This window comes from Rhineura floridana, chromosome 4, assembly GCF_030035675.1.
Source record: "Rhineura floridana isolate rRhiFlo1 chromosome 4, rRhiFlo1.hap2, whole genome shotgun sequence".
NCBI classification, from domain to species: Eukaryota; Metazoa; Chordata; class Lepidosauria; order Squamata; family Rhineuridae; genus Rhineura; species Rhineura floridana.
This window is the reverse complement of record NC_084483.1, coordinates 106,055,600-106,083,403: the sequence shown is the minus strand read 5'-3', so window position 1 is coordinate 106,083,403 and position 27,804 is coordinate 106,055,600. Positions and strand designations below refer to the sequence as shown.

At 38.5% G+C, this 27,804-nt stretch overlaps 1 protein-coding gene across 7 annotated transcripts; it reads left to right on the top strand.

The window, feature by feature from the left end:
* Nucleotides 1-451: 451 nt before the first annotated feature.
* Nucleotides 452-27,804, top strand: BCLAF1 (BCL2 associated transcription factor 1). Of its 7 annotated transcripts, none has more exons than XM_061623941.1 (13): nucleotides 456-580; nucleotides 3,990-4,052; nucleotides 6,204-6,327; nucleotides 7,323-8,228; nucleotides 9,504-10,172; nucleotides 10,267-10,436; nucleotides 15,121-15,226; nucleotides 18,544-18,628; nucleotides 19,414-19,589; nucleotides 20,699-20,810; nucleotides 23,368-23,514; nucleotides 27,080-27,286; nucleotides 27,397-27,804. In XM_061623941.1, exons 3-13 carry the CDS (start codon nucleotides 6,224-6,226, stop codon nucleotides 27,400-27,402), a joined length of 2,688 nt encoding a protein of 895 aa, XP_061479925.1. In that variant the 5' UTR covers nucleotides 456-580; nucleotides 3,990-4,052; nucleotides 6,204-6,223; the 3' UTR covers nucleotides 27,403-27,804. The 7 variants fall into 7 exon arrangements, with proteins under 7 accessions (XP_061479927.1, XP_061479926.1, XP_061479925.1 ...); XM_061623936.1 differs by having other exon boundaries at nucleotides 457-580; nucleotides 20,630-20,810; XM_061623938.1 differs by lacking the exon at nucleotides 456-580 and adding an exon at nucleotides 613-636 and having other exon boundaries at nucleotides 20,630-20,810.

Sequence of the window (27,804 nt, the reverse complement as noted above, 5' to 3'; positions counted from 1 at the left end):
CTGCTAGCCTACCCTACTTCACAGGGCTGTTACCACGGAGGCGGCACCACGACGACGCCACCACCCCCGCGATACATTTGCCTAAACGAGCAGCATGAAGTGAATCCGAGAATATTCGACATTCTTTGCAGTTATGCTCTGACACCATCCTACAGCAATGGCAAAAAAGCTGAAGACTCGGGGATTTCATCCTGTTACCGATGATCTCCCGCGATACCTAACAAAGAAGTAAATTATGACCCGGCAATGGGGGCCTGAGCAGTCTTCGGATTTCCCCTCTCCCTACATTCTTCCCCAAAAGCAATGATCATGTGATACTAGAGAATTTCAGCCAGGGCAACGAACGTCACTCTCATTACGTCGGCAGCTCTAATCGCCATCTTTCATGTGGGCAGCAGCCGACGCCAAGGTTGCGGATTTTATTTCTATCCGCCCTTTCCGAGCGGAAGTGACACCAGCAACGTCGCAGATAGTGTTTTCTCTATGGTTTTCCCCTCCCCCTCCCATTTCTTTTCCTTCATCAAGACTGGAAATGGCCGCCGAGCGGTGAGAGTCGAACGGGAGGCGTCGCCCAGAGAGGGTGAGCCATAGCCAGGCAGGAGTTCGAATGGCCGGATGAGGGACGGAACCAACGAGGTGCTCGGGTCTGGCCTTGCTCGTTGGTTTTATGTCTTGGAGCCGGCGCCCGTTACGCTCGGACGCGATGGTTCCCTTCCCCCCCTATCCGGCGCGACGATCCTCTTTAGCGCGTGCCAAACCTCCTTCCCCATATGCCATTACTATTATTATTATTAAAATACCCCCATTTCTTCCCTTCACAACCCCCTCCCTTTTCCTCACTCAAGCAGTGGGGGGGAGGACTTGAGCTGCCTCAAAGGGCGGGAGGGAGATACGTGGAGACGGGTTTCCTTTTCACTTTTTCCTTTTCTTTTGGCTTTGTGTAACCTCCCTTCCTTTGACTAGGGCTGCCTTTTCTCCCTATCCCAGCTCTTTCCCTCGCGGGGACGGGGAATCTGGAACGAGGCCGGCTGGGCGTGGCCACGGGGAACTATCTCCCTCGCCATCAGCCGCGGGCGCCCCTCGAGAGCGGGCGGAGCAGGAAGTCGCGGCTTTCTGATATGCCTCTGCTGCGTGACAGCGGCGGCCCCTGATACGTCTAGTGTTGCCGCCGTCTCTCCCCGCCTCCCTGCAGCAACTGATCCGTCAGGAGCAGTAGCCGTAACGGGGATGAGGTGTGGTGGGTGGAATGTCCTTTATGCTAATTGTAGCCTTTCTATTTTCAGCGGAGCCCCTTAACATCTTAGGTTTTTTAGATATGTGCCTAGGATAACATTTTATCTGCGCTTCTGAAATTTAGGTCGTAAATGAATGCAACAAGTATCATGCACATTTCTTCAGGCAGCTGCTAGTAATTGGTTGCTGCTCCCAGTTGAGTGTGGGCTCTGTAGTTAACTTGGTTAATAATGGAGAGAAAGTTAAACACCCCAGTAGAATCATCAATGAATCCCACCCTCATAGAATTCCATATTTTTTTGAGCAAGTCCACGCAGTTGAACTTGCTTCCTCATGATGCTCCCTGAGATTTACAGGAATGCTTTATCTTGGAGAAAGGGGACATCTCCTTATGAATTGCATTTTCCACAGATAACAGCTGTCACAATTGTGTCCGGCCTTATCTTTCAGCTGCAGCAATGTATGGAAATTGCCCCTTGGTCATGCAAATGTGTCCTTGAAAGAGCATCATGTGGAGGCAATATTTACACTGTGATCCAAGCCCTTTGAATTTGTACATGTGATTGGGGAACTTTTGCAAGTTAAAGAGCTCCTATTAACTCTGACCTATTTTTTTCCCTTCAGTGAACTTGGTGTACATATTAAGGAAACTGCCTTATACAAAGTCGGATCATTGGCCCATCTAGCTTAGTACTGTATACTGACAGGCAGCTGCTCTCCAGGGTTTCAGTTTTTCCTAACTGTACCTGGAGATGCCAATGATTGAACCTTGGATCTTTTGTGTACAACAGATGTACACTACCATTGAGCAATGGTCCCTCCCCTAAGTATTAAGGTCTGAAATTGTATTAAGGCTTGAACCTGTATCTTCACACATGAAGGGAAAAGTCTGCTATTAGGTAGGAGCATCTACCAAATTCTGACAACAAGGCATAGTTCACTTTTACACCTGAAATTTTACTTTCTGATTGTAAAAACAAGTATTGCTTGCTCTCCTGTTGTTGTTTGAGCACTTCCTGCTTTGGAATGTGATAAGCCTAGATCAGTGACTCATCCTGAGATGGAACAGGCAGCCTGCTCTACGGGCAAGGATTTCTGATGGAACAGGCAGCCTGGTCTGCGGGCAAGGATTTCCGTACTCCATCTGCATGAGAAATAATTGAATGATGGAGTCACACTTGATAGAGAGAAATGGCAGAATTTCACACCTTCAGCAGACACTGATCAGAAGAAGCCAGATCAGTAAATCATGCAAAATGCAGCAGGCACCCTTCTTGGTGAATGTGTGCCTTGAGGGTAGACGGAAGGGAGACAGTCTAGGCCAGGGAGTTTGTGTCAATAGTTGGCTTAAGAAAGCTCTGTGGCTCTATATTGTATCCCATGTAATTGTTTTAGGATTTTAAAAAAGTAAATTGTCTTGGGTGCCTTGATCGAAAAGTGATATATAAATGCCGTAAATAAATTATTATTTTCCATAGCATATTAGGGTACATTAAATCTTCCATTTCACATTGGGCTGAGCCTCTTAGAGTTATTGGTGTAAGATTTAATATTAACAGCATTGTTGCTTACCAGTCAAAACTGTGTTTAAAGACAATCTGTGGTATGTTCCCCTTAAAAGTGATTGAAGTATTAATAACCTTAAAAGTGGCAAGTATCACTTGTGGCTGCTGCTAAGTGATGCAGATATGTACGCACAGTATTACTCTCCTATTATGGATCTGCCAGAGACTTGTGCTTTTGGAATTGTGAGATTTGTTCATTTGGATTGGCAGTTGCCAAATAACATTTAAAATGTGTGGGGTTAATTTTAGTCTGGCTTTTTAAAAAGATGGATCATGTTAATTTTGCTAAACGTCTAGGTTTATATTGCTTGATCTGAGGGCACACACTGGAGCTTTAGTTAAACGTGTGGATTTGATCAACACCAGGATGAAAGACCGCCTAGTAATCCCATGTATGTCACTTTGAGCTCCCTGATGGAAGAAAAGAAGAATATAAATGCACTGAATAAAATACATTCTGTACCTATGCTGGAATATTGAAATGAATATGGTATTGAAGTATATACAGCTATATATATTCAGCAAACTTTTTTGTGCTTCAGTGAGAGCTCTTATGCGCAGAAGAAGGTTTCTGCATGTGCCCCTTTTTGGATTGGAGTATATGCAAAAGGGTACTCCATGTGTGATTCCCTATGCTGGATCTCTGTATTCAGCATTTCAGGTTGCATGCAGATGCCTGACAGTGCATTGGGCAAGAATGCTGGAGCAAACAGGATTGGCATCTTTGGGTGAGGACTTAGATTTAGGTTCCCCATTGCTCTAAAACATGTTATGGGCTCTGATTCTCTGAACTGTGGCCTTTAAGCTAACCCCCACCCCAAAACCCTTCATATTTATCTGTGGCACCAAACACGCTTAGGTAGCACAGGGTACAGACCACTGTCAGATACAAGAAGAACCCTATTATAACCTTGTGAGAGTACTTATATATTCTTAGTGACTAATTTTGAAAAGGCAGTTAAATTAAATTTAAATGTGTATTTCTGAACAAAATAAACCTAAAAGGCTGTGATACAGTATTGCACTGAATAAATGTAAAATGATAACTCTCTTAGTTTGAAATCACCAGTGGCCCATCAGATTCTGCTTCAGATGTTCTCTGTTTTAATACTTCAAGCAATTTTTAAAACTTATTAACTAGGAGAGGACAATATGTAGAATCAATAACTTTTTCTTTTTTTTTTTAAACAGGGATTAACATTTGAGTGCATACTAAGAATTTTTAATTCATTTCTTGACTTGCAGGATTGAAAGGTAAGATAAATACTTGGCTATTTTTAAAATGTATTTTAAGATTGGATCATAGCCATTAAAATTCAAAATCATATTGTTTGTAGTTTACTTTTTTGGGTGAGGACAGCTATTGAAGACTAACAGAAGAACTGTGTAGAAATTCATATTAAAGCTACCGTTTTACTAAAGATAACTTACGTTGGGTATGAACTGAATGTTTGTATAAATATGTATCTCTTGACTGCTATATTATATATTTGGCTCTTAGCCAATAACACTAATGCATGAATGGAGGCTGAATTTGTGATCACAGAAATAAAACGTGCCTATTCGGAAAATTGACTGTGATGTAGATAACTTGTGGGGAAACTTGGACATTACCCTCCTCCATGCAAGGATGTAGTAGTGCCCATGGAATCTATTGCTTCCCTCTCTTTCTCTCTGCCTTAGGTAGCATACTAGGGCAGTTTGGGGAATGTGTGTGCTTTCCATATCCCCAGCCAGCCCTCTTTAAGCTCTGGAGCTCGAGGAAGTTTACCAAATGGAGTGTGAGGCATGAGTGGGGATAGGAGAGGCAAGCACGGATCTTCCTTTCCCTGTAACAGCATTTTGTATATGCACATGGGGGAGGGGATCTGTTAATGGAGATAAAAACATAAGGATTCATCTGTGGATTCTGCACCCTTGTGTGAAAAGGAATGTCCAATGTTACTGTGATATAATGTGTTTTTCATAAGAGGTCAAATAATGTTTAAAATAACAATAATAATAATAATAATAATAATAATAATAATAATAATAATTATTATTATTATTATTATTATTATTATTATTATTATTATTATAAATTTATTTATATCCCGCCTTTCGGCCAAAGGCTCTCAAGGTGGCTTACAAAGAAAAATAAACACAAGTATAAAAATACACCAATGAAAGCAATACAATTTACAAAAAATTAAACTAAATAACAAATTAACAACAAACAACAAAATAATGATACCAATATATTAAAGTGCCTGTAAAAGTGCAGCTTTTGGTCCTTATTTTCTAGAAGTATATAACTTAGTATATAACTAAGGAGAGCCAGTGTGGTGTAGTGGTTAAGGTTTTGGACTAGGACCTGGGAGACCAGGGTTCGAATCCGCACATAGCCATGAAGCTCACTGGGTGACCTTGGGCCAGTCACTGCCTCTCAGCCTCATGGAAACCCTGTTAATAGGGTCACCATAAGTCAGAATCGACTGGAAGGCAGTACATTTACATTTATATAACTTAAAACCCAATATATTCAGATCTCTAAAATTCTAAATCACGTACAACAAATTCAAATTTGATCTATCATTTTTTTCAAAATTAACTCAGTATAACTTGATAAATTGCAATTAAGATGTCCTTGTCTTTTATTATGATACATTATGAAATAGTTACTTACCTAAAGTGTTGCCTGTGTTAAAAGGAAAAAATAATGGCTTGGTTGAACTATTGAATGTGTCAGGCAGGTTTACTGCTCCACCTGAAAAGGGCTGAGTTTTCAAGAATGGGGAAAGCTAGGAAAGGAAAGAGTGCTGTCTGTCCTGGATTAGCTGTTTTGTCTTTGGGGTTTTTTGGAAGGGGGGTTATTTTTTTCTGAATAAAAGCTATTAAAATATACTTGTGTGATGGCTCTTGGCTTGGCCATCTTAGATACACCTGTCCTAGGCTTTCTAATACTGCAGTACTTACTTTGTGAGGAGGGAGAGGAAATACTTCAGTGATGGTTTGTACATTGTGGTCTGTGTTAGTAGCCAGTTTTGGTCTAGCTATGTTAATATGAAAAGAATGGTTGGCATTTTTGGTGCCTGTTACCTATTGTGTTTGCACCACAGGTTTTTCCATGTTGTGGAACATGGAATGCTTGAGGAGATGGGGGGGCTTCCTTAATCTTGAATTGTTAAAAAAACCCATTTACTATATTACGCATGCACTAATATACATCAGTGGATTATAATTTCTAAGTCAAAGAATCTTTGAAACTAAATTATTTAGGAAATTTTGTTTTATTAGGTTATAATTCATTTGGCCAATAAAGCATGTTCTTCATCTATATCCACTCACCCATGTTTTTTTTCTTTTAGAAGTGATCAACCTGAAATTAAGGTCATATGTTTCAATTTGCTATTTTCTATTGGGTAGGTGTAAGCTACAGGGCAAGAATGGGTCGCTCTAACACTAGATCACATTCCTCAAGATCAAAGTCCAGATCTCAGTCCAGTTCAAGGTCAAGATCCAGATCACACTCCAGAAAAAAGAGATACAGGTACATTTCTTGCATTTACTTGTTTTCTGTGTTGTTTATTCTGCTATTTTTTTACATTTGAAAACAAGACCTGATTTTCAGTAGAATTTCGAAGTGTATGCTTGCATGCTGTTTTGACAAGATTCAGTTGATTTTAGAAGACAGTTGATGTGGAGTAGTTTCAGAGGATGTACATCAGTTTATGCTTATAAATGCTTTTTACAGACAGAATATCAAAAAAGAAACTTGGGGCTTTTTAGTTTAGAGAAAATGCGAGTAAGAAGTGACATGCCAATGCATGGTGTGAAGAAAGCGGATAGACAGACGTTTTCTCCCTTTGTCATAACACTAGAACTCGTGGACATCCAATGAAACTAAATGTTTGAAGATTCAGGACAGACAAAAGAAAGTACTACTTCATACAGTGCATAGTTAAACTACGGAATTTGCTCCACAGGAGGCAGTAATGGCCACCAACTTGGATGGCTTTAAAAGAGGATTAGACTAATTCATGGAGAATAAGGCTATCAGTGGCTACTATAGCCATCCATGATGGCTGTACTTTGTCTCCATAGTTGTAGGCAGTATGCTTCTGAATACTAGTTGCTGGAAACTGCAGAAGGGGAGAGTGCTCTTGCACTCAGGTTCTGCTTGCGGGCTTCCTGCAGGCATCCGGTTGGCCTCTGTGGGAACAGGATGCTGGACTAGATGGGCCAATGGCCTGATCCAGTAGGCTCTTCTTATGTTCTTAATGCCTGTAAACAACAGAAACCTGCGGAATTAGTGCCTGACTTGTTACCTCCTTCCTCCCAGTACCATCATATAAACAGAAAGAGCTACTAGTTGCTCATTCTGGTGGAAGTCCTTTGAATCAAAAGAGCTGCTGTTCCAGAGTGTCTCCTGACCTTGATGAAACTAGTCGGGGGAGGGGGTTGCCACTGGACCATGCCATTGTGCATATAATATTTTTGAAGAATCATAAACTCTTTAGGTACTAACGTTTCTATTTATCTTAGTTCTAGGTCTCGGTCTAGGACGTACTCACGATCTCGTAGTAGAGATCGTGTTTATAATAGAGATTACCGCAGAGATTACAGGAATAATAGAGGAATGAGACGCCCCTATGGCTATAGAGGAAGAGGTAGAGGATATTATCCAGGTGGTGGAGGTAGATATCATCGTGGAGGTTACAGACCTGTCTGGAATAGAAGACACTCTCGAAGCCCTAGACGAGGCCGCTCACGTTCCAGAAGTCCAAAGAGAAGGTCTGTCTCTTCCCAGAGATCGCGGAGCAGATCTCGCCGGTCTTACAGATCTTCTAGGTCTCCAAGATCATCTTCATCTCGGTCTTCATCTCCATATAGCAAATCTCCTGTCTCTTCCAAAAGACGTGGGTCATCAGAAAAGCAAGCAAAGAAAACTGAGGGAGCTGCTTTGCAAGACAGTCCATTAAAAAATAAATCACAAGAAGAAGAAAAAGGTACATTTGAACATGATCCATCTGAGCCTCTAGATGATTTCAGTAAAGCAGCAGCAGCTTCAGGTGATATTTGGCCTGGCCTTTCAGCATATGACAACAGTCCAAGGTCTCCTCGTAGTCCTTCTGTTGCATCCCCACCTAGTCAGAGTTCCTCGTGCTCTGATGCCCACTTACTCAGCACAGTCCACTCAGCAAAAAACACACCTCAGCGCTCACATTCCATTCAGCATAGTCCTGAGAGGTCTGGGTCTGGCTCCCTGGGAAATGGCTCCAGCCGCTACAGCCCTTCCCAGAATAGCCCACTGCATCACATTCCTTCAAGGAGAAGTCCTGCTAAAGCAATTATATTGCAGAATGCTCCACGTGAGGAAAATCGCATACGCTCTTTTTATCCTGAAGCTGGGGAACAGGAAAGTACAAAGGGTGCAAAATTTCTGAAAAGGTAAGAACAATAACTACAAAAGTAAAGATATCCTGCTAGATAACCTAAACGGTATAATAAATACTCTTCTAACAACATGTACATTGTGCAGTGAGTTATACTTTGGGTCTGATTTAGGAAGTACATTATAATGGATTCCCGGGAAAGACTAGAATTAGGTAAGGACAAAGCAGATTAATGTATATTGAGAATCTAGTTCTGATAGTGATTTTCACATATTTTTTACAGCTTCAGTAATTTTTTCTCTAACGATACTTAAAAATGTAAGCTTGTTGAGCAGTACTGCTGAAAGATACTTTTCTCTTAGTAAAAGAAGTATTACTGTGGTGTACCAAGATTTTCAAAAGTTAAAGAGTGTATTTTGATCTGTACTTTGGTAGAGAACTTAATTTGGTTTGTCAAACTTGACTGGATATTTGGCAAAGTAGGTTGCTATGCTTCTTTCTAGCTGACAGGGTTCTCATATTTGTTCATAATGTACAGTATGTGTTGAAATATAAGTGAAAATAGGGCCAACTCTCCATTTGTGGAAAATGGGAAAGGGAATCATTGGAAATCTGCTTATTGGTTCTGCAGGGCTGATTGCACACTTGTGTTCAGTTGTCCAATCATTAAACAGGTTTTTTTCTGAAATCTAGTTTCATTTTTTTATAAAGGGAAAATGTGTGGTATTTGCTAAGTAAAATATAAGCAGCATATAAAAATAATAGAAGATTACAAATGAACTAGAATAGGGGATTAGATGTGCTTTTAACGTTTACAAGGCTAGAGACTCAGAATTATATTGTATTGTTCCAGTGGCTGTGTTGGCCAGTGAGTTACAATTTACTCTATTCAGATTTTGACCATGTTCTATCATGGCATGTTATACTGTAAGCAGTATAAGAAGACCTTTTATATAAGCTGATTTTTGAAAATGTTATATGCTTGAACTTCTGGACTTAAATGGGATACAGATTCAGATACTGTATTTGTGTTGAAAGATGTTGCCTTGAATTTAAGAAAACTAATGCATTGTAAAAGAAAGCAATTTCCTTACCAGATAAAACTGACATAGTACTGCTGAAATTTATGCAAGAAATTGTTTAAAATCTCAGGAACTACAGTTTCTTTTAACATTTGAAAGATTTCATCAATGAATATGCAAAAATGTTATAATTGAATTTGTTTGCTTTGATACTGAATTTTGTGGAATTGGGATGCCACAAGAATAAATGCTAGTGACCTGGAATGAAGGCAGCTGAGAGTTATCTTCCTCCTCTTTGCTATCCACAGGTACACAGATGAAGAGTCTAGAGTATACCTGCTTGATAGGGGTAACACGAGAGAGAAAGAAGCTCAGAAGGAGAGAGGGTTAGAAAAAGGGAGGACAGGGGGAGAAAGAGAGTGGGAGGATCAGGAAGCTTTGGAATATTATATGGATAAAGAATCTGGAAAACAAAAATTTAATGACTCTGAAGGGGAAGACACAGAGGAGACGGAAGATTATAGACAGTTCAGAAAATCTGTTCTGGCAGATCAGGGTAAGAACTTTGCTGCATCTCACCGGAATACTGAGGAGGAAGGCTCCAAGTACAAATCTAAAATTTCTATGAAAGCAAATAAAGAAAGTGAAGGATTTAGAGAAGATAAAAGTTACAAGCTTAAAGAGACAACTAGCTATGTAGTGGAGAGACCTAGTGCACCAAAAGATAAGCACAAGGAAGATGAGAAAGTTTCTGAGAGAATGATGAAGAAAGAAAGCCAGTCACCTGAGCAGGTAAAGTCTGAGAAGCTCAAAGAACTCTTTGATTATAGTCCTCCCCTACACAAGAATCTGGATGCAAGAGAGAAATCTACCTTCAGGGAGGAGAGCCCACTTAGGATCAAAATGATAGCCAGTGATTCCCATCGACCTGAAGTTAAACTTAAAATGGCACCCGTGCCCCTTGATGATTCAAACAGGTAATTATCCTAATTTGTAACAGTTTGTCCTTTATCCATGAGGCAGTTGCTTCTTCATAAATTCTTGTTTTTCTTTTTGTGTTATGCACTGTAGACCCGCTTCCTTGACTAAAGACAGGCTGCTTGCTAGTACCCTTGTCCATTCAGTCAAGAAGGAGCAAGAATTCCGATCCATCTTTGACCACATTAAGCTACCACAAGCCAGCAAAAGCACATCAGAGTCATTTATTCAGCACATTGTGTCCTTAGTTCATCATGTCAAAGGTATGAATTCGCCATAAAAAATGAGTATCACATGGTTTTAGGAAAGTACAGGGATAGCGAAATCAATCGGTTGAGAAATTCAGGCCTTTTATGATCATGTGTAGGCTTCATGCTTCCTCTTATGGTTATATCGCCTAATATGCAGCATTCTAGGAAATGGATATGTAGATTTTGATCAGTATTACATATTTTACATATATGTAGTACGTATTACATATTTTAAATGTTACATAGAGAAGCTTTGACAAATGTTACTTAAATTAGTCCTCCCACACCCCAGAATTCAGATAAGGAGGACTGAAATGGGGATTAAGAGATGTGTGGAATGGAGAAAGGGGAAAATGAGGATAATAGAAGTGGAGCAGCAGAGAGGAGATAGTGGCATGTGATGCAGGAAAAAAAGGGGATAACAGGGAAATGAAGTTGCAGAGACCCCTGTGGGTAGGGAAATATGAAAAAAGGATAACTGAGAAAATGAAGGTTCAGGCCTGTGGTGGTTCAGAGGGAAAGATATGTGCTATGAAACACAGAGAAAAATGGGATGGGTTAGAGAAGGCTGATGTAAAATTATGACATGGTGGCAAATGTAGTGATGGCCTCTTGGGTTAGCAAAAATATAAAGAGGTTCTTGGGATGATTTGTGTGCCTTTTGGCATAGGCTAGCTATTATCTTGGATCCAGTTGTGTGCATGTATATCTGATGCAGCTATAACTTGTTGAGATTTTATCTAGTCTTCTCTTGAATTATTTTGGTTTGCAGTAAATGTTTACTTCAGATAACAGAGAAAATGCAGCATGACTTCTTTTTTTAGTTAAGTTGTCTTGATCCTTACCGTTGCACTTCAATTCTGTAGTGACAAATTAAGTCTGTAGTCCTCTTGCACCTGTGCAAGAAACTTAGGCATTCCAGTTATATCTGTGTAGACCTTAGATGGCATCTAAAGTTTGGAGAAAGGGCATGGGAATGTGAGATTGACTTCAGTGCCTGGCATCCCAATTGGTACCTGTACAGGGCTGAACTACAAAAACATGAGTTGCCTGGGAATACAGAGACAAACAGCAGTACAAAGCTCCAGCGGGCAAACAGAGTGAATGCTCTTCTTTATAACTGCATTCTCTATTTTGGTAGGAATATGAATAATGCCATATAAAGTTCCCCCAAAGAGAGCCTCCATCCCATGAACTCTGAGTGACATTCATTGTTGTATGAGTGGACTTGCTCTTGTGAAGTGGGATTTCCCCTTTCTCTTTTCCACCTGTTGCTCCCTGCACATCTTCAAAATCTTCATTGAAGGGTCCCCTAACCCTCAAGCAGATTTGGGGAGCTAAAGGTGGGAGGAGAATAAGGGGAAGTCCTGTTGTGCAAGGAAGTCCATTGCACAGTCATGAAGGTATATTTGAATGCTGCAATCTGTGCATGGGAACAAATCTACTAAACCCTAAAGAGAATAGCAAATGTAGTGCACAGGAGTCTATCAGTGCTGTGGATCAAGTATAAAGTGAAAGATGAAATGGCTATTAGGCAAGTTGAAGGGCAGGCTGCTGCCTAGCTTTCGCAGGTGCAAGGAACACTGCATTGCTATCCATCTTAGCTAGACTTTAGGGCAGCCTTTCCCAACTAGTGTGCCTCCAGATGTTTTTGGACCACAATTCCACAGCTTGGAAAAGTTACTTTTTTGAACTACAACTCCCATCAGCCTCAGCCAGCATGGCCACTGGATTGGGCTGATGGGAGTTGTAGTTCAAAAAAGTAACTTTTCCAAGCTCTGCACAATTCCCATCTTTCCTGACCATTGGCAATGCTGGCTGAGGCTGATGGGAGTTGTGGTCCAACAACATCTGGAGGCACACTGGTTGGGATAGGCTGCTTTAGGGCATTAGCACCTTCTTTTACAGTTTGAAGAGTTGTTTTCTAAATTGGTTATATTTAAAATTGCTTGGGAAGGATTGATTGATTCATACTGATGTTCAAATTGATATTCTACTGGAAATAGACATGTATATATATTTGAACAAAGGGCACCCTGATTATTGGTAGATTTGTAAGTTTTCCCCTCACTATCGTAATAACCCTTATTTGCTAGCTGGAAAGCAGCTATTTAGTAGAAATTGTGTAGATAAGTCCCAAAACTTATCTCTGGATCCAACAGAGAAAGCCAAAGACATCTATGTATGGTACTGGAAGTTCCATTGCTCTGTAACACATTTGGATCAAGCAGGGATTGGAAGGGGAAGATTTTCATTACCAGCCAGGAGCACATGTCTGTGTTTGCAAAACTCTAGCTGAATTTTTAAAACACATTGTAAATGTAGAGATTTACATCTTGAGAAGCTAGAGATTGAATATGGGACTAACTGCTTGCAAAATATGTACTCTACCACTGTGCTATGTTTCTTTCTCTAATCTAACATTATAGATAATGTATAGATGTTTTACTAGTTCTTTCACCTGCATGTACTTAAGTCATATTTTGAGCAGTGAGTCTGCCAAATCTTATTGAAATGCACCATCATTCAGGTTGGGCAGTAAAAATTGCAGGGCTGCTTGATTGAATACATCTTTTATATCCTGTTTTCTGTTGCTTTTTCTTGAAAAACAGCTAGTCTTGTTATAATAGGAATAAATCATGAAGGATCTCAAGAATGAATTTGCTAATGCAAAATGTCAAAAATAACATAGACCTATAGATCAGATCCCTAACAATTACGTGAAATAGGGCGCAGTAATTTTTTTTCTAAAATCAGCTATAAAAACATTTCTAAATAGAACACTAACTTATTTTCTTAACATGTTTTTCATGTTTTACTTCTCTCACTGTACTGACTTGAAAGTTGCCAGTTGTTCATCAGGGGAAGAACAGACAATTTCTCTCGTATAGGATGAGATCCAACATAACAAAAATTACATCTGCTCATGTATTGTAACAGGCCTTCTCCTTCCTCTTCTGTCCACTGCATGCCCCCCGAAATCTGCTCTGGAGGGTTGGGGATCTCTGGAGCAGATTTTGGGAGGTCAAGGGGCTGGAGGGAGAAAAAGAGAAACCAGAAGTTGCATTGCACAAGCAGATTTCCATTGTACAAGTGAGTGGACATCGTTGGATGTTGCCCTTCAAAGATTTATCTTGGCCTAGGTAGTTGCATTTCTGTATATTAGGTGTATGGTTTGTGTTGCATTTTAAATTTCCTGCAGTGTTCAGCTGAACTGACAATTATTTAACTTTATGTCAAATTGAGAAGAACAAACCAAATTAGCTTCCCTCCCCAGAAAACTAACTGGTTTTAGACTTCTCTTAGGTGAACAAAGAGTTAGTTTGATAAAATGATTTACTAAGTTATTAAATTCCTGACATTATACTAGCTGTAGAGATAATATAAATTGAATGTTTTCAAGTGAGTATATGAAATACAACTTATGACCAGATGTCTGACTGTTTTAACTACTGGTCTGTGGCTAAGTTATTGATATGTCTAAATCAATAATTTGCTTCCAAAGGTATTGAAATCATTCTACACACTTAAAAAAAATCTGTGGATCAAGTTTGGTAAAAGCTTAGTAGTCATTTTACATTATTGGTGCAATGCAGCTAGACTGAACAGCTCTTCAGTTATATAGAGCTGAAAATGCCCAGTGATGTTTTCTTTTTCATTGCAACTAGGTCCTGGAATGTGTTTTGACATGGCAAAAATCCATATTACAAAAGTAAAATAGCTGTTGAAAGATAACAGATGCACAAACAGGCAAAGTTGAACCTTCTATCTTCCTGGCAAAAATGGCACAAAAACTGAGTTGCTAGCTCAAATTCCTGTGTTTGATGGAATTATGATTGAGGCACTACCCTTGTAGTGGCCATATCAAGTTTTAATGATTGGTTATGAGAGATGTGCTGGATGTTGGGCGGTAAGTTGATACAGATGTACATTGACCTGTTAAGCAGATAGCTTGCTTTATTTGTAACATTTCATAGTCCTTTATAATTTTACACATGTTTCTATTTTACATTTACACATCTGTTGAACTGGTCTTTCAAAATGTAGTGTGTTACTAATTTAATGGTCTAGGGTTAAAAGAGAAGAAACTTCTAAATATGCTGTCAGGTTTGCCATGATGCCAGATGTTTAATATATCCAGCTGTTAAGGTTTTCATTGTTTTCTGTAAAGAAGAAATTGTATTTCTTTTAATATTCAACTCTCATATCTTCATCTTATATATGCTTGCTTGAAAATAAGTCCAAGTGAATTCAAGAGGCCTTACTCCAATATATACGTGTACAGGATTACATAATTAATCAAGAACACTTAGCTCTAGATGCATCATATAAATTAAATACCAAAGAAGCTGTCTTTAAAATTGCAATAATTTCCTCTACAAAGATTAATGACTTATAGTAATGTATTCTGCTCCTCTGGGCACAAAGCAAAGATGCTTGGTATAAAGAACTGTCTCCCCCATTAAAAAGTTATGGTTCTTAAATTAGTAGTGGTACTGAGCAGTGTGTATGTATAAGGAAAACTGTAAAATACAATGGTTTCTCTGTTGTTGTACGTTGAGAAAGATATGGGGAAAATATTGTCTTTTGCCTTGAATATTTTATGGTTTGCTTTACTTCTTCTACATCCTAGTATGGTATGATATGTAGATGTAGCTAAATTAATTAGTCAGTATTTGTCCTCTGCAATCAACAGAACAATATTTCAAGTCAGCTGGAATGACCCTAAGTGAGAGGTTCACTGCTTATCAGAAGGCTACTGAAGAACATAGCACCCGGCAAAAGAGTCCTGAAATACACAGGTGTGGTATTGCATTATTCTCTCTGCTTCTTGTCTAGCTGAAGTAATAGATACTCACCAAATGATATAGCAACTTCGTAGTGAACCAATAAGTTTATAATCTAAGAAGAACATGGAGTAGAAGTTAATTGGGGGAAATCGCCAAATCAGTTGTGGTACATACTGAATTGTTAAAAGCATGTTAATAAGTAGAAAATGTTTTGTAAATGTGTGTGATGATACTTTAAAGTGTTTATGTAGCAAAAAACATTCCTGATTTAGTTTTTTCCAATAAGGCAGGATGATCTGAAAGTGGGGAATTTAACATCAATCCCCTTGTTATGATCGGATCACTTCCTATTGAAATTTAGATTTTTCATTCTGAAGGGGTGAGGGACCTATTGAAATGGGCCACCCATAAAGACTAATGGATTCCAGAAGGTTCTGGGGGATTTTTCTATTGGAATGTTAGGCACTGCTGTTGAAGCCTTAGTTGCTCTGTGGAATACAGAGATGACTTGGGAAGTTGACACGATAGTGCCCAAGTGTCCTCTCCTTCTGAGTAGAGCCTGGGCAGCATTTTGGTTTATATTTGGGTGAAGGCAAAGAAGCAAGATGGGAGACAGCTTGAATGCAGGGGGAGGAAGACTTGTGTTGAGACCTGATTGAATACAGGTTCTCTCTGTTGAGATTATTCTGTATCAGTGATGGTGCCAAAGAAATGAATATTTTTCACCACTACTGTATCTTCTTAGGGTCATTCAGCTGAACATTTCCAGATGGTTAGAGCCCTTTTTTCAATGTAGCCAATAAAGTGAGGTGGTGAAACCCTTTATAGCATGCTGTGACAAAGTTTGTGAGACTCTACATGATTTAGACTCCACATTTAATTCAATTCCATTACTAGAGGTATCCAGAGCACCATCTGGTCCAATTTTATTGGATGATTTTCAGTTGTTGAGGCCTTAGGATGTGGATACGATGCTCTGTCAGGTGTGGACTACCACCCGTATGATTGAACCTTGTCTGTCCTTGCTTATTACATCTAACAAGGAAATGTCTGGTTGGCCCCAGGAGGTTGTACATTCTTCAGAGAGAGACCAAGAGACCACAGTTCCAGTCTTTTAAAAAGTGGTGGTAATTAGACCATTCCTAAATAAACCTAATGTGGTTATAGACGAGGTAAATGACTAACATCCCCTTCCTGGGTAAAATGTTCAAGTGGTGGTCACTAGCTATACCTCCAAGCAATCCTGGATGAAACTGATTTTCTTGAGTCATTTAAGTCAAGGTTTGAGGCCTGGTTTTAAAACAGAAACAGCCTTGGTTGCCCTGTGGGATGAGTTCAGCTGTGGAAAGAAAAGGAAGTGCAACCCTGCTGATCCTCTTGGACCTCTCAGTGGCTTTTAATATCATCAACCATGCTGTCCTTCTGGATAGCTGTCTTGGGGTTGGAGATGCTGAATTCCAGTGGTTATCCTCCTACTTAGATACTCAGTTCCAGAAGGTGGTATTGGGAGATTATTGCTCTGCTTTGGTGGCTTGGAGTGCCTCTGCACAGAAATAGTGTTGCTAGTTATTCACACATTGGTAACCTTCTGGTGCAATGTGACATGTATGGGGTTGTCTTAGGAAACTGTCCAAAAAGTTCTGCTGGTCTGAAATAGGACAAAAATAAATAAATCTGGAACTGGCTGATATCATATTCCATGTCACTGCTTCGTTATCTGCACTGACTTCCAGTCCATTTCTGTGCCCAATTCAAAGTTCTGGTATTAATATTTAAAGCCCTAAATGGCTTGTGCCAGATTATCTGAAGAATAGTCTCTTCCCACACATATGTACCTAAACCCCAAGAACATCTTCAGAGGTCTGTCTGTAGCTGCCACCACCAAGTGAAGTGGGCTGGCCGCTGGGTAAAGGGCCTTTTTAGAGATGGCTCCCTGATTGTGGAGTGCCCTCTCTAAAAAGGGTGTGGTTTCTTTGGTGGTAGGTGAAGACCTGTTTACATTCAGTTGCTTTTTAGATATAGTGTGTTTTAAGTTCTGTGCACTATTGCTGTTTCTGATGCTGTTTTAACTGTTTAAGATTATATGTCTAACTTCTATTTTTAAATTTCATGGTTTTAACTTATATATGTAAACTGCCCAGAGAACCTTTTGTAAATGGGCAATATGGAATTGTTGAAAGTAAGTAAATCAGTAATGTTTTCATTCCGTTTAAATGGCAATTGTGTATATTGGGGGAGCCAGGCCATTGCAAGACTTGGCTACCTGAGAGGCACATCCGCCTCCTGCTCCTTTTGTTTTTGCTGCTGCATCAGTGGCAGCAGTATAGATTAACTGACTCTCTCCAGGGCCTCCCACCTGAAAATACTTCGCTTTGATGAAGAACTCTAGGGACCGTAGGCCCCTTCCAGACCAAGGTATTGTGGACCAGGTGGCACTGAGGGGTGCCTGTGCCACTACTGCTATGCCACCATGGCAGCCAGCAAATACCATTAAACTTAAAATTTTAACAGGTTACTACTGTTTAACTTTAAACTGCCACTGGAAAGCCTTGTAGGAGCTCTGCTGACAGCTTTGCAATAACAGAATACTGTATGGCAGTGCTGCTGGAGTGCTAATAGCAGGAAGATGGATGACCAGACTGAGGGAGGGCATGTGAATATGCTGCCTATCTGCCACCAGAGGCAAAGGTCTCAAGGATGGCAAATGGGTGAGGTGGCCCTGTTGGGGAGGGGATATGAAACCTTATGACCAGGATCCAAAGAACTGCAAGAACTAAATGTGCCTTTTCTCTAGCAAACCTCTATGCCATATGACAAACTACGTAGTTGCAAAAGTAGTTTGTGATATATCATAAGCTGTTCAAAGAGAACTGGATTTTTCACTAGGCCTTTGCATGAAGGTATGCAGCTCTTTGAATCGTGGCCTAAGTATGCAAAAAGTTAAGTAGGATGTAAAATATTACTCCCTAAACATGGCCATTATCATGTATGTGTTTAAGTGAATGATGAAACCTGTCAAATTAACCTCAGTTGTTCCAGATGGAATATTCTGCCCAGTTTGCTCTGTATGGTGTTGCTATGCCTGTGTTTTCTTAACATAGAAAGACACGAAACATCTCTAGTTTTAACATTTTAACAGCATTGCCACTGAAAGAAAATATCGCATTATGTATGTCTGTGGGTTTTATTCTTGAGATGTATGCTTATTTTTAAATGGGTTCAATTTTAGACTGCACAATGGCACTTCTTCTTTTGTGTTCCCAGTTTTCCACTTGACAGAGATGAATGTTGGCAGCCATAATTATTACTTTTAAAAATCTTGCATTTAGGAGGATTGACATCTCTCCAAGTGCCCTGCGGAAGCATACCCGTTTAGCGGGAGAAGAGAGAGCCTTTAAAGAAGAAACTCAGAAAGTATGTTCTAAATTGATATTCTTAGTTTAGTTTTAGTTAAAAACATCCAAGTCCTTATCCCAAAGACATATTTCACAAATTCTGCTTTTATAATTTTATGCCTTAAGTTATGTTAGCCCTGACCTAGTTCTGATCATTTTTAAAGAATTTGGTGGACCAGTTTTGCACAATCTAGTTGTGATATAGTATCACTTTGGCACAAAAGGATTATTGTACTTGTTCCCAGAAAAATAAATAATAGATCTGTTCCAAAAAGTCTCTTGCCATCAGGAGCAATGGGGTGGTGGTGAGGGGGAGAGTATTTAGAATCCTGCTGCATGAGAGAAGCTCCACTTGTCTGTCTCTGGATCCAACCCATTAATTACTAATGTTATTCGTGAAGGAATTGAATTAAGCTGTTCTATAGACTGTCCCAGAAATAGTTAAGAAGAAATTATGTTGAAGTTTTGCTCCCCTAGAATACATGAGAACTTTCAGGTCTGCTTTGTTTTTGTAAGAGTAAGTTTATCAGATTCTTAGCTAAATTCAGTAAATTTACTCTTCTGTATGAAAGAGCAACCTACCACTAAAGGTGCAAAAGAGATATTCGAAATAGGAGTATTATTGCTTATATAGTTGGTTAACTATGGAATCCCCTGCATGTTTACTTCAATGCAAGTCCCATTGTGTTCATTGTGGCTTACTCGCAGGAAAGTATGCCTAGAGTTGCAAATAAAGATACAGATTTTCTATTTCGATTTCTAATGGTTTTTTATACTAAAGTAGTGCATATGTTTCTGATCAAGGGAGATAAAAAATTAAAGTGTGATGCTGCTGATCTCCGTCATGACATCGACCGTCGTAGAAAAGAACGAAGTAAAGAACGAGGAGACTCTAAAGGTTCCAGGGAATCCAGTGGATCAAGGAAGCAGGAGAAAATTCCAAAGGATTACAAGGATTATAAACCTTACAAAGATGACAGGTAAAAGACTTAACTCCTATAACTAGGTTTTTAGCTTCTAATTAGACTTTTGTAATTGTAAGCTTAATTGCTTTCAGTTATCACTGTACAATGGAACATCTAAATTTAAACAATTAAAATTATTTGTTTTACAGCAAAAATGTATTTGTCTTTTACACGGCTAATGGTGGATGAGGACAAAAACTTTGGAATAGCAAGCTAACACTGAAAAAAAATGACAAATTAATCTGTCCTATTATCCAGGCTACATCAGGAGGTTGGACTTCAATGCAGTACATTTCTGTAAACAGTTTGTGTAAGAACTTTGGTTCGTTATGCTTGATTCCGCACTTTTTCAACTCATAACACCCAGATTATGAGAAAGTTACTGACATATAGGCTTAATGTGGGAAAAGGGTGGGGTGAGTTATTTTTTTTCTCTCAAGACAGATAGTGGGCTCAAAGGAACAGGTTAGTCTTTAATAAAGCAACTTATTCAATGTGTACCTGTAGCAGTGATAAGAGTTACTTCAGGTGTATCCACCTTTTGGGATTGGTATTAATACTCTATAAAAATGGTAAAATCAATGCCAAATGTATTTGCTTTGGGGAAGTTGAATATGAAGATCATATTTTCCTGCTCTACTTATGTAATAATGGATTTACTTGCACTTTCTGTTTACTTTTTTACACTGATGTCCACAATATTATCAGTTGCTGATTAGTTCTGCACCCTGTGTCTATGTAGTGAAAAGGCAGTACTAATTTTTGCTTCTTGGTAAGATGTGAAAAATAAATAAAATAGTATCACTTGAGAGTTTTACCCTTCAGGATTTCCCCCTACCTATTATTTTCTCTTGTACTTTAAATAAAATTAATTTGCTGGCTAATTAGTTTTCCTTGTTAAGTACTTATGAGCCATTAGCTGTTAAAGTTATAGATGGAAGCTCAATAGTGTAATAATGTTGTACATTAGCTTCAAACAAGGATAGCTTCTATAGGTACAGAAAATAAAAAGGTATAGAATGCTACAGCAAACAGTATGGTTTCTTATTTTTCAGTAAACAAAAAAGAGAGCAAGACCGTTCTCGATCTTCCTCAACTTCCTCCCCATCTTCCTCTTCATCCAGTTCCCGAGAAGAAAAGGACTGCAAGAAAGAAAGAGATGAAGAATTTAAACCCCATCACGAGCAAAAAGACTACTTGGGTTTTACAGGAGTTGGAAGACCTAGAGGCACATTTGTGAGTTTCTTCCATGTTTTTCCTAATTTATTCTTAAGTCATGGTAATTGCAGTAACAGCATTCTAATTATTAAGGTTTCGTTTATTTTATATAAGATATTATGGAAATGCACTTTGAAGCAGTTCCTATTGGAAATGTAAATTGCAGGGAGAGAATAAATAAAAATGCTTGCCTGACTCTTTTTAGACAGGGACATGGTTATCTTCAGTTGACTTAAAATAATAAAAAGATGCATACCAAACATCCCATCCTATCTGCAGCATCTGTTCTTTTGCTTTACCATTAGCTCGCACATATGCTTGATAGTAAAAATGTTGAACTTTCTCCCAGAATACTCTGCCTGGTGTGTGATCCTTAATTAAGCAGTCATTTATTCTGCTGTGTGTATTCCTTCTTTGTATTCTTTGTTTTGCTTTTTTGTATTTGCAGTCTCTCACTTAATATGAACTGTGTTTTGGGCAGGGGAGACCAAGTTAACCATAGGAATGCATGACTACAAGGCAGAACAATGCAATCTGGGGTTTAATGTGCAGTGCCAAATAAGGAATTGCTCTATGAGATTGGTGTGAGAGGCAGGTGTATACAACTTTAAAATACCGGTAGTTGTTTTATTATTTATATTGGGCTAAAGCCAATTGCACTCTGCATAGTTTCATGTGCTTTCAGTGTGATAAGGGATCTCATGATCGTGAGGAGCAAGATGTATTTTTGCTACCTAATCATGTTCTAGGCAGCATTGAACAAGGGATTACCTGTACCCAACCCAAACTTCACAAGTAAGGTGCTGATTCTGTGTGACACATAGTCACAGTTACATAATGTTCATTAATTGCAAATGCCAAAATCCAGAAGCCCTTAAAATTACAATACTTTAAAATTCAGATTTGGCTTGTTTGCTCTCTTCTGGTACTTACAATTCCATTGTATATTCTGAGTAGAGTAGGATAGCTAAAATCTTAATTGTAGAATATCATGGTTTATCAGGCTTGCTAAGACAGGGCAAAGAAATTGTATGTTTGATTGGACTGCGAACAACCAATATTTTAAAGATTGACCAAAGAAGTTACATAAACAGGATATAAATAACAATAAAGAGATATACAACATTCCAGTTGTGGAATGACATATATATTGAGAGATACAAAGCAACATGTTACAACAGCATAGTGGTTAAAATGGAATCTGGACCGGCTTTCATTATTATTGAGTGCAGTGTCCAGTTAAATTTTAAGAAACTAATTGGTAGCAAATAAGTATATTGGTGAAAGATGATTTAGTGGTGGTTAATTTATTCACCACTTTTTATCCTGCTCTTCAGCTGATAAGGCTCCAGTATAGCTTACAAAAATCAGTGAAAAGGCAGTCCCTGGACTCAGGCTTACAATATAGAAGATACAACACAAAAGCAAAGGGGATTGGCCAGGCACTCTTTTTTTAGTTATATAGTTCTTTTAGTGACCAACTGGAATGGAAAGATTTGGGGAAGAGGAGCCAGAGGTTGCTGGTCGTCCAGCAGACACTTAATTTTTGCTTAAGAATTCTGCTAAAATTGTTGGTTTCTTTTTTTCCACATGATTTGAATGGACTCAAAGATCATACCATGCGTGTGTCCTAGTCTGCATTGCCATGTGTAAATTCTATATATCTGCTGTAACTGTTGGAGTTTTTTCATTAGACAATTTAAGTATGTAAGTTTTAAGAACCTAAGTTTCAGGCCTTTGTTTCCTTGTAGCAGTTGTCCCTCCATATCTTGCCTCACCTCAACATTCACAACAATATTTTATCTTTTAGTGATGTCATCGAAATCAATTTTCTAAGATATTCAAAGTAGTTGCTTTATTTGGTTCATAACCTGGTTAGTAGTTTTGACTGAATATAATTTTTTAAATACTTTTGTACAAGTAATATTGAGCCATACACTAGTCCCCGCTATACATAATTCTTACTGTATGAAATAGTGTATGAAGCATTGAAAATAACAAGAAAGCAGTGATTTGGACAGAACAGTGGGTCTTGCTATGCCAGCAGTTAGTAAGATTGTTCCTTAATATTACTTCAGTTAAGTTATTTGAAAGCAGTTTTTCTGTTAAATCTGTATTGTATCTTATTTCAGTTAGAAGGCATTAAACTAGGCTCTTTCTAGGTCCTTTTCTTTTTCTCCTTTCTTGCTTTTTATGTTGAATATCCTAAACCACCATACTCATTATTATTCATTGCATCATGTGCACTCCTAAACATGTGTGCTTAATTTCCCCACTCTTCAAACCTTGGCCTTTCAACTGTATTTTGGTAGAAGTGGAGGCATCAGCAAGTGTTTGCTTAATCTTTTATTTTCTGTGGACTACCAGAAACCATTATTATATACTATTATATGAAAGTGTGTTCTTACCCCCCCAATACATTAATGCTCTTCTGCTAGACTGAATGCCAGTACCTTAAAGTGGCTATTAAATTCTGTAGATTGATCCATATGCCACTTCATTTAGTTAATGCATTAAGAATTCATCATTTGCTTAGTGTAAATGAATTAAAAACATAAATGCTTTGGTTAATCAGTTTCGAATTAGGGGCAGAGGAAGAGCCAGAGGCGTGTTTGCTGGAACAAATGCTGGTCCTAGCAACTCAAATACTACTTTTCAAAAGAGACCGAAGGAGGAGGAATGGGATCCTGAATATACCCCCAAAAGCAAGAAATACTTCTTGGTGGGTGCCATACTGTTATGCATGCATCTTGTCTCAAAACTTTTCTTATAAGCAAATTTATGTAGGCTATATATAAAGCTACTTCTGTTTGAAGAATCTTGAGTCCTACAGGAGGAACAATGGAACTTGTGCCTGCTTTTTTACCCATCTACATAGACTGGTAGGAAATAAAGTGCTGTAGAAGAAGGTTCTTTTTGCACAACTTCTTGTCTTCATTCGTGAAGAGGAGAGAAGATCTAGCCCATGCATAGGGCTGCCGAGAGCAGGTTCAGGCCCTGGTGAAATGTTTTTTTGGGGGGCCCCAAGCTAGGGCGGACTGGCTAAAAATCTTACACAGGATTTGTACTGATGTGCAAAAAAACCCAAATATGCCTTGCCTGGTATACAAATGAAACATGGAATAGGAAAAGAAAACATTTATTCTTAAAGAACATATAAAAAGTTTAAGGAACATTTTTTAAAAACTTAAATTAAAATACCATATGTTGTATTAAACAAAAAACAAATATGTCCTGCCTCATATACAAATGAAACCTGGAATATGAAAAGAAAACATTCTTAAAGAACATATAAAAATTGAAAGAACATACAAAAAAACTTAAATCAAAATCACATATATCACATTATAATTCACACTGCAGTAAATATTTGCAAAATGCAACCTCGGAAATTTCAACTTTTCGCAAATTGCAATACTCATATAATACAAGTTTAAAATTACTTGCAAAATGCAACTTTTTGTTTTTCACTAAAATGTTAAATTTTTACATTTTTATAATTTTGACATGAGAACTTGTTTATTTGAAAACTAAGAAAATACAGTTAGAAATATCTTAAATAATAAATGTTTTTTTTTGTAAAATATATACGTAGGCAATATAACTTTTTGTAATTAAAGAATAATTAAAATTTTTAAATATATACTTTATCATAATAAAATAATATTGTACCCAAAATTCCCAAATTGCAACTTTATTCATAAAAAGCTACATTTTTAAAACAATCAATTCAGGAAAGTTGCATTTTGTGAAATTTACTGAATCATATTTATGTCAGTGGCACTTTACGAGCTTTGCGATTTACAAATAAATCAATAACTTCAGAAAAATTGCATTTTCTCGCTAATTCAGCCTCAAGTGACAGTAAACTTAAACCTGCCAATCTGTTTTGGGCCATTGTAGACCGTAACACATCGTTTATTCTAGAAAGACAACTAAAAGAGTGTTCTGCTTAAGCCACTGTTACTGGTATGGTGTAGAACAACCTTAAAGCAACGACTACGTTTGGAAAAAGAATTTCAAGTTTTAATTGCCTTAGTTTATTCAAAAGGTTTATTGGTGAAAGAAAAGTTCCTTGCAAATTTGATTCACCGATTTTACAATGGATGTCAAAAACAAATCAACAAATAATGATACTACCGAGAAAGACAAAAACATATGTAACATAGCTGGGCCCCAGGCCCGTACAGCTAGGCCCCGGTAATTTGTACTGCCCCCCCCCCCCATCGGCCCTGCCTGTGCATCACACAATACAGCTATAATTACTTTCTTCTATAGCAGATTCCAGTCTACTATCTACAACTGTCAGGTGTTCGCATGCATCAGAGCTGTGGCAGTGATAGCTCCACTGCTTTCACAGTTGAATACAGTAGGGCCCCACTTATACAGCGGGTTACGTTCCAGACCCCTGCCTAAAAGCGAAACTCGCTGAAAAGCGGAACTCCTTCAATAAAATGGCGGCTGATGCCCGAAAAACACCATAAAAGCGGAACAAGTGCCGTATGAGTGGGGCCTTACTCTAATTTTAGCTGCCATATTAGCGGAACTCTGAAAAGCCCTATTGTAGTGAGATTAAAAAGCTACCATGTTCACATGTAGCTTTGTTGTAGTTTTGAAAGGCCATTTAACTGATCAAAGTAGCTGTTATTATTTAGGTACAACAAGCTTAACAGGCAGAGATGAATAATTTGGCCCTTCTTATGCTCTCCACTTTAAAGTCATCACCAAGGCCATTGTTGCCTCCCCCCCCCCCCAAAAAAAAACTAAAGAGACTTCAGGCGTTGAAAAAGTAAGAAATTATTCCCTTGCTCTCAACTCAAAACCTTTGTTCAGAATATGGATGGGGAGACAGATTTTGGCATTGCATCCTTTCCTGATGCCCCCAAGACCTGTTTTTTTTGAGGGGGATGAGAGAAGAATTGTCCCAGCAAACTTTATTTGCACCATAACCGTAGAGCTGCTTACATGCCTTCCTTGTCAATTCTGGCCAGCACTGGTGATGGGCTACTTTAGCCCCTACACACACGCACATGCACACACGCTCGCACACACGCTTTCCCAAATTCAGCATTTCTGGTAGCCATTACTTTATATGTGGGAAAGTAAAGGCATACACTCAAGGATACCACTAGTGTCCTATCCTTTATCCATGGTGGTCCCATGTTTGGAGTAGAAATTAGTTTTTGTTTCTAAACTTGTTTGTAGCCTATTTGCATTGAGAACAAGGTCAGTTCATATCTGTATAGCTCTTTCTACCATGGGTTCTCTTTCTTGGACTAGTTAGAATGTGACAATATTGGGAACTTGCATTTATGTGTAAGGTTTAATCTTTCTGATTACTCACTTGGCAGATTTTTTTGTAGAAGAAAATCAAGGAATATACAAATAGGATCTGCAACAAAACATTAACAGTGTGGAGTGGTCTTGTTCGGTGTCAGTCACATTCCCCCTCCCATCTGGGTTTTCCCACTTTTTTCCTTCTTCAACTGGCAGCCAGCATTGTGTAGGCACTGAACATGCTGTGTTCTCATTAGACTATTATGAGGGTTTCTCCCCCTTTGTATTTCTGCAAATCTCTAAGTGTTGCGATATTTCACTCTTGTGCCTGGTTTGTACTGTTTTGGATACAAAAGCCAATCACACTCACGTCTCAACACTGGAAATTGAGGGAATGAAATACTAGGCATATTTGATTTCCTTTGGGGTTTTTTTAATGTAGCAAAATCTGCCTTGTGACTTTTCAGTAAAAATGTATAGTAATCCATTATTTACTGTTTCTTCCCATACACTTTTACATTCCATTAATTAGTACCAGTAAACCAGAGGGTGCCGGACATAACATTGACACATAGACCAATTATATTCAATCAGACAAGCAGAATTGTAGAAGTTTGTGTAAAGCAAGACTTAAGATATTTTGTCACACCTAAAAACATGAAGAGTCAGTTCTGTGTCCCATCAAATCAATGATTTATAAAGGAAGGGCCCTTAGCTTAGTGGCAGAGGATGTGCTTTGCATATATAAGGTCCTAAACTCTATCACTGACATCTCTAGTAAAAGGATCTCTGATAGCAGGGCTGGGAGAGACATTGGTTTGCACAAGCTATCCAAGTGGACAATAATGGACTTGATGGATCCAGTGGTCTAACTTGGTATAGCACAACTTCATATGCTGCAGAATGTCAAGAACAAAGGACAACTATAGCTTTCAGCTAGGTGGAAGGGGAAGTTTAACCTTTCCAAATAGTCTGTTTAATTTTCCACTGTTAATCCATGTTTACTCTAGCATGATGACAGAGATGATGGCGTAGATTACTGGGCTAAAAGAGGAAGAGGCCGTGGCACTTTCCAGCGTGGCAGAGGAAGATTCAACTTCAAAAAATCAGGTAGCAGTCCAAAGTGGACACATGACAAATACCAAGGGGATGGGCTTGTAGAAGATGAAGAAGAAACAATGGAAAATGAAGACAAGGAGAGACGCAAAGAAGAAAAGGTAAGTAATTCTGGTTTATCAATTCTGTGATTGCTTTATGTATTTTAATTTAAAGTGGCTGAAAATGCTGATGTGTACTAGTACAAATATTTAAATCTCTTTTTGCTTAGGAATAATACATCTGAAGATGAATTACAGCTGAAAACATCAGTGTTCTATCTACACAACATTTTTAATATGACTTGTCGTCAAATGAATGTAAGCATTTTACTTAAATTTTACTGTTGGAGAGTAGTTTAGTTTTTGTTTTTTGTTCTTTTGCAATTTCACTAAGTAGTGATGATTATACAAGAGCAAGTAGAAAAAGTATGATACTATTTGTCATGATCAACTTTTTAAAATGTTTACTGTTTGTTATAAGCAGTGTAACTTTGCTTTGTCCAGAATATATGGTCAAAACTCTGAGTGTTGTATTTCATTGACCCTTCCACAGCTGTGTTTTATTCTAAAGTAAATTTTAGGTCTGCGCATCTAAATCTTGAGGCAACATTTTAAAATAAATCTGTACTAAATCTGAA

Coding starts and splice junctions, on each gene's coding strand:
- BCLAF1 (XM_061623936.1), top strand. CDS start 6,224: ATGGGTCGCTCTAACACTAGATCACATTCCTCAAGATCAAAGTCCAGA. Junction 6,328..7,322: donor TCCAGAAAAAAGAGATACAG/GTACATTTCTTG, acceptor TATTTATCTTAG/TTCTAGGTCTCGGTCTAGGA. Junction 10,437..15,120: donor CTTAGTTCATCATGTCAAAG/GTATGAATTCGC, acceptor TGCAATCAACAG/AACAATATTTCAAGTCAGCT.